Genomic DNA, 18,308 nt, shown 5'->3' on the forward strand with positions numbered 1-18,308 from the left:
TCCTCAGGGTGAAAGCACAGAGAAAGGGACATATGAGACATAGCTAGAGATTGTGCCAGCATATATTTGTGATTCATGAAGGGAGTGACTCCAGTTTTCATGTTGATATACACCACTTACAGGTAACTCCAGGTAAATGTTTTTTTTTTTTTACAGGTTGAAGCTCAGGGGTGTTTATTGTATTTTTTTACATTATACTCTGGATTCCTTGGTCCTTTTCTGTCTCTTTGCTTCCCTCTTTGCCGATTCTGAGAAAATTACTAGCATGCAGGAATTTTTTTTTGGGGAGTCTGCATCATGTCAGTGAGCCTCTCAAATCAAAATTTCAAAGTGTAGCCACATCATAGTTGGTGAGTTCTGGTCACACACAATTAGCCTCACTCCATTTGTTTTCCTATTATATGTTGTTGAAAGTCAGGGTACTGGCTCATAAATCTGGCATTAAAGACAGAATCTAAAGCAGCAGAATGGCTTCTGAGTCATCTTAGAGTCACATCTCATACAACATCTCTAAGCAAATAATAAAGTAAATAATCACAAATCATTTCTGCATATTATTTTCTAAGAACTTTAAGCAAATCACCATTTCCATTGTCTCGACCCCAGTTTGGACCAGTCCCTTCATACAAACAACAACGATCAAACCTAATATAGCCAACCTCCTGCTTAATGAAAGTCACATGAATACATTTGCTTGCTGCAGACTGGGTAGAACAAAACTTTAAGTCAGTTTAGGTACAAAAGGTCCTGTAGCAGACCAAAGGTTTGACACAAAGTATGAAAAGGCACAGACACAAATTGACCAGAATCTCTTACAGAGTAGTGAAGTTCAGTAACTTTGAATACATTTTCACTGACATCAGTACAACAATCTGCTTAAATAATGTGCTGTGGCTTCCCCTTGCACACCAAAACTATTTAAATTGAGAAAACATATATATTTGAAGATTCTGCAGTGTTTGGCTCTGGGCAGCAGATTCTTTGGGTCCTTACGATTGCCAAGGTAAGCATCTGTGGACTGATGTAACCTAAGATTGCCTTGCTGGATAAGAATCTGGGAAGTTTAGAAGCTGCAGTGACCGACACATTACCTGAGCAGGGTTCTTTCAGTGATACAGGCAGACCGTCCTGTTCAGTAAGTGAACTACTATGAAATCAGAGTGTCGCTGCAGAGCAATGCTGGGCTGGGGTAGAGCTACAGCACATCACATGTGATAATTACGGTTAGGTCGTAATATGGTTTTAGGGTCCATTGCGATTTCCAAAAATAGCAGAAGTCTATCTCTCAATACTAAGCTGCTGTAAAAGTTATGTAATTTGTGCAAAGATCATTTCAAATGTGTCACATTTAGACTTACTTATTGGTAACTCATCTGCTGCCGCAACTATGAGTCTGTTGTATTATTATTATTTTGTTCAGCAGCGATGTGTTTAGGTGACTACAGTTACTTCCTACATCACTACAAATCTGCAGCTACATTTGGCATTACCTGTTAATTTGAAGTCAAATAAAGACGTCAGTGCCTTTCCCAACAGAACTACAGAAAATTACCAAGTTCTTAAAACAACAATAAGTGGTTGCCTTCATTACCCATCATGCAAGCTTTACTCAGGAGTCTGCCAAATACTGAGGAGGGAAGCAGTGTCAGTCCTCTTTAAAGCTGATGAAATATCAGTATCAGCCAATATCTTAATTAAAAACATTTTGAGTGCTTACAAAAGCATTTGCTGCTTTTATCAGTTTGTCCCATAAAGCAATTTTGGCAGTTTAGCCTTTAAATCAAGTAAGCAAAGTTCAAAATTTCCAACAGAGTCTTAACAACACTCTCCATTCGGTGCAATCTGTCTATGGAGGAAATGAAACTATATGCTAGTATTATTTTAGCAAAGCTTAATGATAATAACAATATTGATATTTTCCAACCCTAGTACATAACAAGAACAAACCACTTACAAGCCCGTGTATCAAATGATCATGAAGACAGTTTTTGTCTCAAAGCACGGATTAATGACAGATATATTAATGTCAAAGAGAACATATGTAAGGTGAGATTCACTCAGTCCCAGATTCCACCACTTGGCCTCCACCCTCTGGCCACTTTACAGCACTTACGGCCAGCTCCGGTTACTAATGGCTACTGCATTAGGCCTCCATACATGCGTCCACGCAACTGTGTGTCAGTTCAGCAGGAGAAAGTGAGAAAATGAATCGGAGAGGCAAGACAGCAGATAAGACCAACTGAGATTGAAAATGAAGAAAATAAAAAAAACAAACAAAAAAAAACTAAAACAAAAGACAGTCTAATTATTCCCAGCAATTGTGAGTTTCTTCTTATCTGTGCCTTCCAGCAAATCTTTTTCAGATTGGTAGTGGAGGGAGGGTGTTCATATTTACATAAGTACACCTCTGCACACTGATTTACTCCTTTATCTGCAGAGGGACAACGCACATACAACACAATCATTATTCAGATAGAACAGAACAATTTGAATCCTCTGAGTGCGGACGGATTTCATAAGGCGTAAATTAGCAGCCCTAATGGTTTTACATCAGGGCTCACAAGCAGGACGTTTTTGAAATTTACAATAACACTGCTGAAAATCCTTCTATTTACATTGTCATGTAGCTGTTTAATCCAGAAGCAGAGGTGTATGTGTGTGTGTGTGGTACTTTACTTCATCTACACAGCTGTTTCCAAACCCTGCTATGTCTTCAACATCTGCAGCATGCATATGAGAAAGGGGGGCTGGACGGAAATGGGGGCATAGAATAATATGGACGCAGCAAGAGTAGCATAAAAAACTGACAACTATTTGTTTATGTAATAGGACACTTGATATTATTGGATCATCTGGACTTATTCCGTGCCATTTCTGTATCTAGAAGTTCACTTTTTCCATTAAGATTAAAGCATTTGTAACATTAACCTCAATGCTAATTCTCACTGTAACCAACAGGGACTCTGAAGCATCTGGGTCAGCCTTAGATCTACTGTCATTATGGGTTAGTTGGGTTTTAACCCAGAAAATGAATAAGTGGGCCATGCAAAGTGAATGCAGAGTAAATATTATTGTCTTTGAAAAATCACATCTTCCCAATATTCATGTCCTTGGCTCTTAGCCCAGTCAGTCTATAAATATTAGACACACTTATAGTTGGCCAAGTTTTTCCCATGTGCTACAGAGTAAAGGTCAATAAGGTCATTCACTGCTCAGTGTGTGGATTCATGGAGGCTCTCCTTCACTATATATAGATCTATTTACAAACTGATGTGAGAAAAACGCTTCTCTCTTTTTTTATATCTTTATTTGACATGGAAATGTTTTTACTAAACGTAAAATACATAGGTAAAACAATATGTTAACCCAGAAGGGTCAACAAAATGCAAAAGCCACAACACAACAAAAAGCTACAACTGAAGTTATGCTAGCAAGTTTTGTGTTAGCATAGCTTCTGTTAAATTTTGTTGACCTTTCTCGGCCAACATAAAATAACGAATACATTACTAATTACAAATTCAAAGACTATAAAAAATAATTCATTATTTGCAGTTAATAACAATTAGTTGTTGATTTTTTTTAATATAAACATGTTTGAATTGCTAGTGATGCACAGGGAAAGTGGTTGGGGTATTAGTCAAGTTTCAGCTATTTCAGAGAACTGAAATAGGACATACTGTATAGTGCAACAAAAAAGAACAAGACAAATTGCTTCCAGATCTTCTAACTTGCAGCAGCCATATATTTATCAGACTTGCTTTGGATTTTCTTTCAGCCCTAATCTAATACACTGCTCTGGCTGAAGGTGGATGATTGTTGCAGACGTACAATAGTGAGTAGTGAGTGTTCGTGGATGTGTTTGACAGAGCATTAAACTGAATCCCTGCTGTTATTATTATCGATTTTATACTGCCATGTTAGCGTTTCATCATAGAGCCACGAGAGCAAAATGAAGCCTTCGCCCTTTACTGACACCTTCAGAGATTTAGTGCACACATTCATTCTGTTTTTGCTCATATCATCAGCTCAAAAGCAATTCTGCTAAACAAACAGCATCATTGATGAGCAGCATAGAGGTGAGTAAAATGAGGGAAAACATCAACAGCGGCCATAAAACACACACGTAGCAGGTAGCAGGTAGCAGGTATTGGACAGGGAGTCGGAGAGAAACGAGATGAATGGCACACAGCTCTGCATCTGCTCCCTGAGACAGACATAATAAATGGACATGGATGGGGTCTGACCATGATCCTTAGCCAGCAGCTCTGCATTAGCTGCTTGTCTGAAAATCTCCTAGTGAGACGAAGCTCTTTCCTCCATCAATCACTCGACATCTTGCTGCTGCGCCATAACCTCGTTCTAACTGTTGCTATTTCTCCCTTTTGTTTAATTCACCCCTTTTTTTTTCATCTACTAAACCAAAGTCGTCTTTCTGCTTAATGCTCCACGATATGAGAAAATCTTGCGAGGATGATGATGATGTCAGGTGTGATATATGCCTGTTTTCAATCCGTCACTCTGTGACCTTTTGTGGCTGATCCCATTACCGTCCGCTGTGAGCATCTGCTGCTGCAACACTCTGTCCAACTGGCTAAACATTACATTTATATGAAAAATGCAAGCCCATAAAACTCAGAACACATCATCCAATTATTGCACTCCAAATAGGGTTTTGCACCATGAACACTGATATCGGCTGATATCGACTGAAATAATGGCGGTGGCATAGGCTTTACTGCAAGTGCATGCATGTTGAGGCTAACTTGTCAAACTGGGCTCAGTGATGTCAGCCTGGTGATCCGTGTTGGCAGATGAGGCAGAAAGATTTGAATATCACGTTAGCAGTCTGATGCATCAGTCAGAGAAATTGGCTCAAAATGATCTCTGATAGAAAAATCTTGTAATTTCTGTCTTGCCAGGTTCTCTTAACCAGCCAGCTTTGACTTTTATTGTTGCCAAATTTTTAAAAGTCCCGTGTAATGTTCTAAGTTACAGAGATTTTACAGAAAAATCTGCATACAGATTGTAACAAAAGGGACAAAATTTCTCTTCTCTTTGCCTTTGTTGTAGTTTTGCAGTTTCGTTTCATATGAGGACACTTTTGAAACATAAGAATTTATTTTGTGAGTTTTGCTTCTAAAATAAGAAATAATTTAATATTAAGGTAACAATGCAGTAAGAAAGTGTTGCAAAGCAGTGTTGAGTTTGTTTTGTTTATTTTAGGCCAGGATCCCAAAAAAAAACAAGGACGAGGGCAATGTGAAAGTTTAAAGCTGCAAGAGAGGAAAGAAGTGTGTGTGAGTCTGAGTTAAGAGATCTATAATTCAGCAGGCTGGGAGGCAATATTGAGGAGGAGAGGAGGATAGGTGGCAATTTTTTTTTTATAATAAGTCTCAGACAGTTTGCTCTGGGGGAAACAAATCTCTCACACATTCCTCTACTAAAGCTGCTTTCATGCAGATCAGTGCTTAGATTAATGGGTTGCACTCCACTCCCAGCGATTCTGTTCGACCAATCTTAACATCGGCTGAAGACTCCTGGGACAATATCAGCAGAGAAAACCGAATGACCTCTACGGCAGAAACACGGCAGCAAAGGACAAGAGGAAAAGAAACACTGTGATTGCAGATGTGAATAAAGGTCGAAGGGTGGGAGTGGCAGACAGACGCAAGTAGAAGAGACACTGGAGATACCTATCTTGACAGGGGGAGCCACTGATTTGGCTACAGAGACCTCCTCCGCAGTAAGTGGTTATTGATTGTAAGACGAGGGTTGATTGTAAGACGAGGGCCAAAGAATTCCACGTCCGGCAGACTGATGAGGGAGGCTGCGGACTTTCTCTTCTATAAATGCAAACGCAACAAAAAGCGCGAGAGAAACAGCACTTAACAGCAGAGCGGACCGGTTTGACTGCAGTAAACACGACATAGCGCACAACCCATGCGATGAAAGGAGATATTAATGTGAAAACTGCATCAGGTGCCATAGTGCTAATAAGATCCTCTGGCTCATCAGTGACCTTTTCAGCACTAACAATCAGAGATGGCTGAGGCGGCTGTAACAGTAGTAGGAACACACACACAAACACACACACACACACACACACACACACACACACACACACACATCTTGGAGATGCCCGCTGCACAGAAACAAGTGAAGATACACACAAGCGGTTCTGCTCTTTCAATATCTGACTGATTGACCTTTGCAATCCATACGAGGCTAGAATCTGAACCCTAATCCTCTGGCCGACACTCATCGCTCACGCAACAGGACACAGCTCTCCATCAAGCAGAGGGAATTACGAGAAGGATGATTTTGGTTTACCAATAAAAGGACTCGCAGGATAAAAACATTTGTTCAAAAGACCTACAAGAGATGAATGCATGTCCTACACCCATCTTTCAATTTTAGCACAATTGCTTCCAGTTCCCGAGGTTTTAGGAGAAATTTGTTCACAGTTGAAGTAAAAAGACAGATGAGTGGAAGATTTAAGTGCTTACTCCAAACATTTATCCAATTTGTTACGCCGACACACTGAGAGAGTTATTTTGAGCTCCTGACCTTAAATGACTGAAGTTGCTCCGAGTTTAGGAAGTTTAAAACAATGGATTAAAAACTGTTTTTTTCAAAGTTTCAATCTCTTATTTAGTTACACAATTACAGTATCTGTGTGTGTCATGTGCGATTGTCTGTATTAACTCCATGTATTATGGAAGACACAATATCACATTTGCAAATTATTTGCTTCTTGGATGCAACATTTGGCAAATAATAACTCAATCATCATGCATTCATGCTCTGCATGTCTGTAACATATTTGGCCAGTCGCATGTGATCCAGTTCCCATTAGTTGACAAACCTTCTGTATTTTTTTTAGGGTCTGATTTGCTTACAATTGCAATGAGTGGTTGGGAACCATATGAAATAAAGTGTCAGAAAATAAAATATAAAATTAATAGATATTGCAATTTTTCGTCAGCGGTACTGTGAATTTAATATTTTCCTGAAACTCTGCAGCCACTTTCAACTGATGAAAATCTTTGTGACCAAGATGCTGAAAATGTGGGAAGTTGTGATCATAGTAAAGGGAGTGATGAGTGGAAGATGTGGGTCAGCTGCACTAATGTCATCTTACCCATACCTGATAACGCAGTAATGTCCTATTTGTGTGAAGCCTTGAGTTGAGTCGATTATAATTGCCTATAATATGGGAAATTTCTAATAACCAAACGGTGTGAAAGAGTTGGAACAAGAGCTAATTTCAATGGTAAATTAACCATTTACTGAAGCGTTGTCGATTAATGTTGAATAATTATTTTGAAGAATAAATTCGCCTGGCCTGATTGACTCCAATGTGCTGCTGATCAATCCAGATCTTCATCGATCTTCAATGGATTCGATCAATAATTCGGACACCGATATAAGCAGGACAACTTCAGATTGTGAGATCTGGACTCAGTCTCTCCTTGTCATCGCACAACACGACTGAATCTGCTGAAGCTCTCCAGTGTTGATGTTTAGAGTAAAACCACGGAGCCTCGTGCGTTTTGTGCGTGGCTCTGACGACCCACTCAAAGCGTGACGCGACGCGTCTCACTAATTCCATTTTCCATTTAGCAAAAAAAAAAAAGAAGAAGAAGAAGAAGCGTGAAGCCAGAAACAAGCAGTCTTACCCTGAGATTCTTGGAGTTGTTCATCCTTTCTGAAGGAGCAGCGCTTCTTTTCTCCACCAATAAAACTCTCCAAAACTGCCAGGCGCGTTACGCAACCGCACTGCCCTGTCAGCGTCCCAGAGGCAACGAAGAAGACCTTAACTCAGTTTTTCCCACCGACGTGCCTCCATTTACAGCCAAAATTAAATGTGAACGACAAAAGAAAACGTCAGTTCAAATAGTCCACGTAAAGCTCCCAGTCACCCCTACTGTCCCTTTTGGGAACGTCAGCAGTCATGCGTTTGAATCCCTCTCTGCAGCCTTCATAAGACAAATCTTCCTCATATCCGTCGTCGCAGTCCAGGACTAACACACACACATACACACACGCAGCCAGAGGAAGGATAAAGACTGACCGACTGATGGACCAACCGAGAGCCGTTCCCGAGGAGGCGGGTGTGAGTGTGTGCGTCCTAATGTGTGTGGAACTGGCCGCAAACAGAGCAGAGTGAAATGCCATTGAAAGTCGATGCAGCGTCCAGCAGGGATCTCCGCGGGTCTTTAAGGAGCATGATCCCAGCTCAGTGTGTTAACCGAGAGAAACGTGGGCTTTGCGCTCCGTCCAATTCTCTCTACACAGACGCTCTTCAGTGCTTCCTTTCCCATGACAGAGTGACAAAAAGGATCTGGCAGATTTTAAAGTGGGTTTAAGTTGCCACTAGCATCTACTGTTGCACTACACCGCCCACTGTGGAAAAGCTTTTTTTTCTCTCTCTCTCACTCTCTTCTTCTTTTTCAAGCTATGACTAAATTTTTTTTCCCCCACAAGGCACATGGTCAGAGCTGGTTGGGTCATAGTGTTTCTGTAGTAGCTAGTAACTGTTTGGACTGTCAGAAATATACATACAAATAAATCTAAGAATGTGGTGTGCATTCAGGCCCAACCACTCTTCACTCAAGTAGTCTTTTTTCTTTCTTTTTTTCCTAAATCAGCTTTGAACATCCAGCAACTGAAATTGTAGCTGAAATTCAGCCATAATGGATGTCGGCAAACATCTATTTTCCAAGTCTTGTCACGGATTCTGGATCGGAGTTAAACATCTGGGTGTGTGTTTACGTCTGTTGTTCAACTGGGAAATGAATCTCAGCTCTGGTCGATCCCGTCGTGAAGAAATTCACTCCCACAGCATGCGGCTGTCACTTGTCACTCATCAAAAGGGACTCTGTATGACTTTCTTCTCACCACTCCTTCATAAATGACAGCTTTATGAAATTAACAGTTAATCGTTGTTTTGCACACCTGAGCTGTGAACCTCTGCAGCTCCTCTAGAGATACCATGGTCTGGTCTCTCCGTTTAGGTGGACAAGCAGGTTAATGATCTCTGACAAACCTCAGAGGCTTTCACAGGGCCACTCATGATGTGACATTTCAAGTAATTGGCACCACTGGACTTTATTTAGGAGATTAAAGGGGGGCAAATATAAATGCATGCCACACCTTTCAGATCATTTTTGGTAAAATAAATAAATAAATAAATAAATAAATAAATACATAATAATAATTGCCTTCACAGTTATGTTCTACTTTGTTTTGGTGTATTACATAAAGTACCAAGTAAATATACAGACGTTTATGGTTTTATAGCATGACAAAATGTGAAAACGTCCAAGAGGCATTAATACTTCAGAAAGGCATTGCATGTGAAACATTGCACAGCTAGATGTCCATATAGTAAGTATGAGGAAGTATTTCTTTGGTTTCTTCAGCTACTTACTAAAAATCCCTATTTGTGTAAGTGATGGTGTTGAAAATGATTTCTCCCTCAGTCATAAACGTCGTCTAATGTGAAGACATCAAGGTGACAACAAATAACAGCCATATTTATCAAGTTACGTCTGCAATTGCACTTACTCTGCCTCCCTCTGCTTTTTGCATTTCCCATACCGGCGCACTTGGATGTCGATGTGCAGTCGAGCGCAGCGCCTTGTCCGCTGGTGATATATGGGAGTGATTTGCGGGCGAACAGAAAGGAAAACACACACTGGCCATTTAAGAGTTATGTGTGGGAATTTAAGCAGGGAGGTAAGAATCAGCTGAGCGCTTGGCCCCAGGAAGTCATTGATGGAAAACGCATAACGGACTTATTTTGGAAACATAGGAAGAAACCCGACCTCTGTTAGGAAGTTGGTTCTGCACCAAGCATTGTTCCAATTTTTCTAATTATTTCTCTAAATATCATCAGAGCAAAATGGAAGCAAAACGTTTTTTTTTTGTTTGTTTTTTTTAAGTGATGGGAGAGAAAATTCACAGCGTTTGTTTTGTTGCTTGTGGGTGAGCAGAATAGTGGCATGCAGTCCAGAGACGCAAGCAGCTGAGGTGTAGGAGGATGGGAGAAATTCTGTTTGTGGGCAGACTTGGCTATTAGAAAACAGAGCAACACAGTCCATCTCATTAAAGAGACATTACACCAGTGCAAGAATGCAGCACTTTACCTCCAGGTAAAAGGACATTCCCACAGAAACTGGAGTCACAAGGTAATAATAATAGGGCTGTGACAGGTTTTCGTTTCATAGTTTTGGTCATCAGCCCTCTTCAAATAAATCTTTTTCTCCTCTTACAAGCCACACACACAAACAAAATCAGCCTTGATAATCAAGGACTTAAGAGCTGTAAATATCCTGGAGTTAATCAGATTAAAGCTTCACAAGCAACTGCTTGTGCAAGGCAGCAGGGAATATAGTGTAAGTGCTGGTTTACGAATCCAGGTGAGTCACACTACTGCCCTAGTGCAACATCAATCTGCTGTACCAACTAACATCTCCTGAGTCTGTGAGGTTCAAGAGGTCTAGTTATAAAGTAAAACCAAACAGGGAACTTCTATTACTTTTGCTCTGCTTTGTAACTCAAGTGAGGGCTGACTTGGATGACTATTTAACAGAGATTTACACTTGTATTTTTATTCCTTGAACCTTCTTGTTGTGTTTCAACCACAAGCTTTAACTAACTTAATAATTAGAGCCACAAAAAGCAGCACACCGCAAAGAGAAAATTTGAAGGGGAAGAAAAACGAGGCAGGGATTTGAAATTGTTTCACAAATAAAAATATGGAAAATGTTTCATTTCACTTGTATTCAACGTTCTTCACTTTGATGACTGTGCATATGATCAAGTACAAACAGTTGCGTTCAGAAGCCTTAGTGCTAGTGAAAGGGTGTCAACTTATGGTGTGAACTGACACACTGGGCAAGAGGCCCACGGTAACTTTGGAGGAGCTGCAATCGTGTGCTCAAATTTAGCTTTACTGGAAAAGTTTTAAAAAATGAATCTATACATGACGAAAGCAGCTCACTGTGCCTTCTTCAGGAGGAACAGTGATGTGATGGGAGGGCGAATGACCTGGAAGAAAACCTGTTAGAGACTGCAGGTGACTTGAGACAGTCTCTGGCTGTTATAAAGGACAAATACCTTTAATACAGCCAGAGACACATTTGAGTGGTCTAGATTAATCAAGTGTTAAAATGGCCCAAAGTTCAGGCAAAAATCAAATCCAGAATTAGTGGTAAGACTGGAAGAACTTCACCAGTGCTCCCTCATCTAATCTGACAAAAAAATAGGGTCAGAATTTTTTCATCTTTAGATGTACAATGCTGAAGGAAACATACCGCAAAAGACTTGCAGCTGCAACTAGAGCAAAATATGACAAAAGTTTCATATTTATTTGTACCAAATTTAAAAACCATAGATTATTTCCTTTCTATTTCACAATGATGTGCTGCTTTGCGTTTGTCTATCCCAATGAAACACATTTATGTGTTGTCAGGTTGAAGTGAATACTCTTTCAAGGCACCATAAGTCCCACATTTTAAGAATAACACATTCCATCAGCCTGACAAGCCTTGCTATGCCGTCTGACTCTAAAGCACTTCCTATTGACTCACCAACAGCGCCTTTTCCCCCCTCAGACCTGCGTGCTTCTTCCTCTGTTTTCCAGCTAAATGTCCTTCTAAAGATTACTTCCTTCCCAACACAGATAAGGAAGCCTCGCATGTGTCTATCTATAGAACATGTTTCTGAATCACTGCTGCCCATTGTCATGTTTTCACAGCGTTAGATGAGAGTGAGAACCTACGGCTAACAGTGGCCTAGAGGAGTGAACACACATTATTCCCAAATGAGAAAGACTCAGTCTGGTGTTTCAGAGTCGACCCTATCGGCCCTCTGCTGGCCATACAATGGCATGGCAGGCTCTTTGGGATTTTTCACTCGTCTCCCTCGTTCTCGCAGCTAACTTCTGCCTCCTTGTCTGAGAAACTCTATCTTTATTGTTATGCGTCTGTTGTGGTTTTGTTTAACACATGGACGGCAAAAGGATGACAAGATCAGTTTTCCTCCCGGTGTCAGAAAGCATGAGTTTCTCCACAGCTGTTCGCAGGCATGACTGTTGCCTAACCACAAGTATGCTGAGAGAGGACTGAAGCCAGATCCCAAGCAGACATCAGAGCAGTAGGAAAACTATTTTTATTGACATACTGTAACAGTGAACCTTTCTAGGGTTTTAAGACTCAAGTAACCAGTATGTCTAAAAGTGGTTTCTTCACTGCACAGTTATGTTTTAGGCAGCAAAAAACCTGTAGGTTATAGATTTATCACCTCTACTATGGAGCACACAGCCTCAAGAGGAAAACTGTGTAGTTCGTCAGTACTTCAACTGTTTTACGTGAGCAGGGATCACGTCCAGAGATAAATATAAATACTGACTAACAGTCTTCATGCAGCTCACAGTGACAGCTGCAGATACCAACTGCAAAGACCTGAATGACCCGAATGTGTGAGTTATCATGTACGCCTAAAATGGTGTCCAAAAATAAATGGCTCGTGTAGTTACATAACTACCAGCAGCCAGTTTTTGACTGCTCACATACTGAGCAATGACACGTATAGGAGCTAGGTGTAACAGTGGGGCTAATGGGGGCTTTTGGTCTGGTTGTCAACCAGTCATATCGAGATGCCTTGAGTAGCACAAAACAGGAGACCTTGACCTGTCTCCCAGTCAGACAAAGCTAAGGTGGATTAACCTTTTCATCTCTTAAGGATCACCGGATCAGACCACTTGGACAGACATAGGTACCTGTCATGTCTGAAAACAAGAGGAAGCTGGATTTTCTACAGCAGTTTCCTTAGTACGAGGGCGATGAACCTACAGACCTAACCCGCTTTTAAAAAACGCTATGGGTCGTTTCTGTGTGATTTCTGGAAGGACCCGGAGGGCAAGAGATACTGCAGTCAACCTGAGCAAGGCAGTCACGGCGTAGAAAAGATGACGCCTTGCACCAAAAAACAATCAGGAGAGAAGACATGTTCCGGCATTTCAAGGCAGCTGTGCACATCCCCGTTTTTGCAAGTTTGGAGCATCCACCATAAGTGATGTTTGTAAATCAGGAACAGAACAGTGTCTGAACTCTGGCTGGTCTCTGCAAGCTTATGCATAGTTTATTATGGCATATTTGATGCCTGCTCTTGTGGAAAAATAGCACTTTCAAACTTTGTTGTGGACAGCTGTATCAATAATATACTTTTTATCAATTCTTCTTCTGCTAAAACAGATTGAAAAGAGACAGATTGTAGTGACATCTACTGCTTAAAATGAGAACTCCAGCCAGTGTCACCCATTATCTGTTCTGGTGTTGATATGCATTTAAAATAAGAACATCATTTATGAACTTCTATTTTCTGTGCAAATATTCATGTGCATACAACCAGATAGTGCATTTTAAAGGTTAATAAAACTATGTCTCCAGCTTTTAAAACATTTTTGAAATTTGAAGAAAATGGTAAAGACGGAAGCTATTTTCTTCTAGGCCTCTCTTGAACTAGCTGCTGGCTTTAGTCCGATCTACATTTATAATTATCGGAAACATCAAGAGAGTTATCTACTGCAGTACAAGTAAGATATAAGCTTCCATATAAAACCTCATTTCAAAAACCCCTAACTAACCCATGAAAGAGAGACTCATCTTTGTATGACAAAAACTTCTGGGTGAAAGAGGCCAACGTCAGAGTCACAGTAGGAGAAAAGGCCAGCTTTTGGCAGCAACACATCATTCAGTGTCAAATTCACCAAGCCTTCAAAGAGCGTCGCTCCTCCTACAAACACCTGGCCCCTCCAAACGTGGCCCCAAGCCTTTAACCCCAAGTACCAAACATGATATCATCTAACTAGAGAGTACGACTGATCTCATCATCATGGTGAGACAGAGTGTTGTTTTTTAGTGCTGGGTGGGGTCGGGTGTTTAGGGGAAAGCTCAGTCCCTCCATGCCTATCAACACCTTGCACCGCAACAAGAGGTCTCTTTCAGCTGTTCAGTATTTACCACATTAAGCCCCGACTCCTGCTGCTGCCGCCCCCGCCTCCAGGCCTGGGATTTCCCCGGCAGTAGATCCCATTTGGGATTCTTTAATACTTCTCTACTTTTTGAGGTAAAAACATTCACAACCCATCGATTTACAAAGCAATCCCACAACCTTTCTTGCGTGTCGTTAAATACATTTTGTTTTGTAAATCTCAGATGGGTTTAATTAAACATGGAGACGTCGTTAAAGAGAGAGAACATAAGTTTAATTTGACATTAAACACTCTGAAATGGTTGGGCATGAACTCTATACATACTGACTTCAGCTTTTCCAATCAACAGACGCACCAACACGCCCACTGGTTGCATAACTTTGACTCCAGTTCAGATTAATGGTGACTTAATTTTACAATCTGGCTTGTTGCTGAAAGAACAGAAGTTGAGCTGCAGGAAAAGTACAGCTCTACAAGAAGCACTACTGTTCTAAACTGCAGGAGAACATGCGGCCGAGAATGGATTGTTTTAATGGAAATAATTGTTAGTTAGAGAGCTGTTGCTCTGCCCTTGTTTCCCACATTGTGCTCCGTCTGTAGATAGATATTAGACGGACATAAAGAACATAAAAACTAAAAAAAAAAAGAGAGAGAGAGAGAGCCAAGTACGCACAAATAGATTCATTTAAACCCACGCACATGATCCTCAGTGAGTGAACTGACGGACCCACACTCTTGCCCAGTTCTTTGCGCATACTTTATCTCACTGGCAGGAAAGAAAACAAATACATCACACAAGCTCATGAACAGGCTGTATAAACACAAAAGTAACAAAACTGTAACTTTCAAGGCTGTGAACACAATAACTCAGGCTCCAGGTTTTACTTAGAAATACTAAATTCAAACTGTCGTAATGCATGTTCATGATAGCGAAACAAAAGTTCAAAATGAATGAAGAGGACTCAGAGTTAGAGTTATTTTCAGGCTTTTAAAATGACTGAAATGTTGTAATCAAACAAGATGACTACAGTAAAATCCTAAAAAGAGAAAAATGTTTAAAAAAATAATGCTAAAACAACCACAAAGAGAGTGTCTTCTTTGAGCCTCTACCTACCCAGATAAACACAGAGGGATTTTATTGGAACATGAAAACAAACAAACAAAAAAATCAACAGAAGAAAGTTTATTAGTACTTCTAAACATATTTAACTGGAGTCTCCGTCTCTTCCGTAATGCAGTTCTTCTCTTCTTCACCTCATGGTACGGCCAATTAGGTAAATTAGGTAGTGAAGTCTTTCAAAAGCTTGTAATAGCTTTAAAGACAGTCAGTGTAGAACTGTGGATGTTAGAAGTTTGAATGCAGCCAAGTTTCTCTGAGCCTTTCAAACTCTGTCATGAAGCGGTCTGGTTTTAGAAAAGCTGGCTTTTTTTTTTTTTTTTGGAGACATTATTAAGACTTTACATTCTTAAGGGAATACACATAAAAACTGATGTTTCTGTAACACAAGCCATGCTAAGTATGCTAATAACCACTGTAGCCTAAGATGCTAAACAACTTAAAATATCAAACCCTGTAGGTTTTTGGTTTAAAAAATGTCCTGTTTTACTGCTTGGCCTTCCCCTTCCACAGCTACAAAACAATATGTTGGTTGCTGTTCTTATATTTTCCTACATTATATTTAGGGATAAACCAGAACTGGCTAAATATTATAACTTGGTCAAAGCTTTACAAAAATCAGAGATTGGTGACAAAATCCTGGTTGGTGCATGCCTACTTTAAATGATGAAAGCAGAGGAAAAATAAGGGCCTGAATGCTGGTAGAGAGATAAGCGAGGTAGAGCTATCAGGCAGCCTCAGGCAGAGATGGGGTGAGCAGCAACAAAAAGCAAAGGTGCGGGGAGGCAGGCCTACAGCAGGCTCCAACAACAACATCACCTTCAGCCCAGTGTTTTCTCCTGCTCCGTCTCCCGGCCCGTGCCTGCTGTTTTTCAAAGGAAACCGGATCAGCGCAGAACCCAACCAGGTTTCTCCTAACACAGAGCTCCTATTTAGAACAGCGCCGCTCCTCCCAACCGCCTCATGGGCAACAGCCAGGATGAACTACCGAGGGGCGCGATGCAGTTTTGCGGTAACATCCACGGGAGGCACCGGGTGCTGATCCAAGGTGGGGGGCCACCTGATTCGGACTTTAGACGGTCGAAGGAAAGCTGGCTGGGATAGCTGCGGTTTGGAAAGCAGATGTGTTGTTCCAAGCAGGAGAGCGAGGCTTGGTGTTGAGCAGTAGGTGTGTGTGATGTGATACAAAGACTCCCTTTCTTGGTCACTTTTGGCATGCACCGCTGAGAGAACTGCAAACAACTGTAGCAACTCAGGAGTGAAAATCTGAAAGCATACTTAATCGAAAACACACAGACACACACACACACACACACAGCAAACAAACTGAGCTCACTGAAAAACCCTGCCACACGAATAAACACATTTAAAACGCTGAAATCCTGAGTGATAAGAGTAGCTTGTTTTCGAATGCATGTAGCATATTGCTGGCCTGTTACTGTTTGCAAACGCTTTCTTACTACAAAGCATACAAACACAAGCTTATGTTGAGGCAGAAGAAGTCTGTCATGTAGGAATGTGCTCTGGTTCTGACATGACTTGTGTGACTTTAACACTCCTTCCACTTGTGTCTGGCGGAGCTTAATATGGAGCTACCTAAACAACCTGCCAGCTGAACCAACACAAACACACGGACTCCAAAGCACATGTACATACACACTCTGAAACACGGGGTGTGTGTGTGTGTGTGTGTGTGTGTTTTTTTCCTTTTTACTTGCTCACTGCTCCGTGAACCGATGCATTGATCCTAATCCAAATGTTGCTGTTATACAAGGAAAGGTGTGCAGCGAATAAAGGCTTGAGGGAGGCTGAATGTGGTGAAAGACGAGGCATGTTGGGAAAAGAAATGATGCGGTATGTTTTTTTTTTTTTCTTCAACAAATGTTGAGATGAGTTAAAATAAAAGAAATCAGTTGATCTGTGTTTGTGCCGGTTACACCCTACAGACACACAGATCAAATACGTCTGGGATTGAATTATTTTTCTGTTTGTAAGAATTATCCTAGCTTCATCCGCCTTCCCATCAACAATAGTTTCTTAGTATTTGCTGATTAAAAACATCCCCTCAGCATGACAGTGCCAACACTCTGTCTCACTGTGATGATGGTGCGCTTAGGGTGAAGTGTTAGTTTTCCAGGACAAAAAGTGTCTCGCAATTAAGATCAAAAGTTCAGTTTTGATCTCAACACTGCTACTATGTACACATACAAAACCGTTCTTGTTGTTCCACTGCAGATTTAGATTATATGCTGTTTTTTTATTTTTTATTTTTTTTTTATTTCTCAACATAACCATGCATTTTCAAGGAAGGAAAAGTAAAACTACAGAATCTAAAATCTGAGGGATATCTTCTCCCATCTGAACACAGGGAATGCTTCACAGTCACAAGCAAAAATGGTGGAACAATCCCAGCATGCTTTAATGGACATGACATCATATGTAGAAGGGATAAACTGAATCACCCACCAAGTTCATTCCAAGCTGGTTACATCAGCACAGTTTAAAGCAGACAATGCATCCATCCATCCATCTTCAGTTTTTTTTTTTTTTTCAAGCAAATGTTTGCGACATCTTGAACCACAGCTCTGAGACTGAATGAGGAGCCAATGTATAAATATCAGTCACAGGATATTTCAGGCTAAAAAAGCATCCAAGTCGCCGTCAGAACTAAGTTTAGGTCTCTGGAGCGTGTGAGAGGTTGAGCACATGTCTTGAGTGAGCCAGCAAGAACCTGACATCTGACCCCCTCCGACCCACTCCCATGTGAGTTCCCAGTCAGCCGACGTTAGAGACGAGCTGCTGCTAATGCAGCACGTCAGGGTCAGCGTGTCTGTGTTTGTTTAAGGACGGAAGATGTTCGGGAATACCAAAGGTCTGAGACAGACTGAAGGACCACGCGAAGGTCGCTGAATACATCCTGACAAGGAGGAGAATTTCTCTCAGTTGTTTGTTTTTGTTGCCGTTTAAAACACCAAAAAACGCAAAAGCGGTTAAGTTTCTACGCTAACTTTTGCTGTTCTGAAAAGGATTCGCAACTAAATGTTTTTTCCTCTTCACTCTCCAGTTTTTGTGCTTCCAAAAAGCCGCGATTGCTGGCGTGATCAGCCAGATAACATTCACACTCACACACAGAGAAGGAATTGTACTGACACAGACAAAGACTGATTAACAAAGAATGGCTTGCCCAGC

General features: G+C 40.9%; 1 protein-coding gene across 3 annotated transcripts in view; it reads right to left on the bottom strand.

Annotated features, from left to right (window-relative positions):
• rtkna (rhotekin a) overlaps positions 1-18,308 on the bottom strand; it is a 63,328-nt gene that overhangs the window by 22,168 nt on the left and 22,852 nt on the right. The window contains exon 1 of one of the 3 annotated variants that reach the window (XM_007562936.2): positions 7,680-8,068. The exons of the other annotated variants lie outside the window; for them this stretch is intronic. Coding sequence (XP_007562998.1) covers positions 7,680-7,703 — 24 coding nt within the window. The 5' untranslated portion in view covers positions 7,704-8,068. Of the gene's footprint in view, positions 1-7,679; positions 8,069-18,308 lie in introns of those variants that run through there. 3 annotated transcript variants of the gene reach the window in all.

Source organism: Poecilia formosa, unplaced genomic scaffold (assembly GCF_000485575.1).
Source record: "Poecilia formosa unplaced genomic scaffold, Poecilia_formosa-5.1.2 Scaffold5, whole genome shotgun sequence".
Lineage (NCBI taxonomy): Eukaryota > Metazoa > Chordata > Actinopteri > Cyprinodontiformes > Poeciliidae > Poecilia > Poecilia formosa.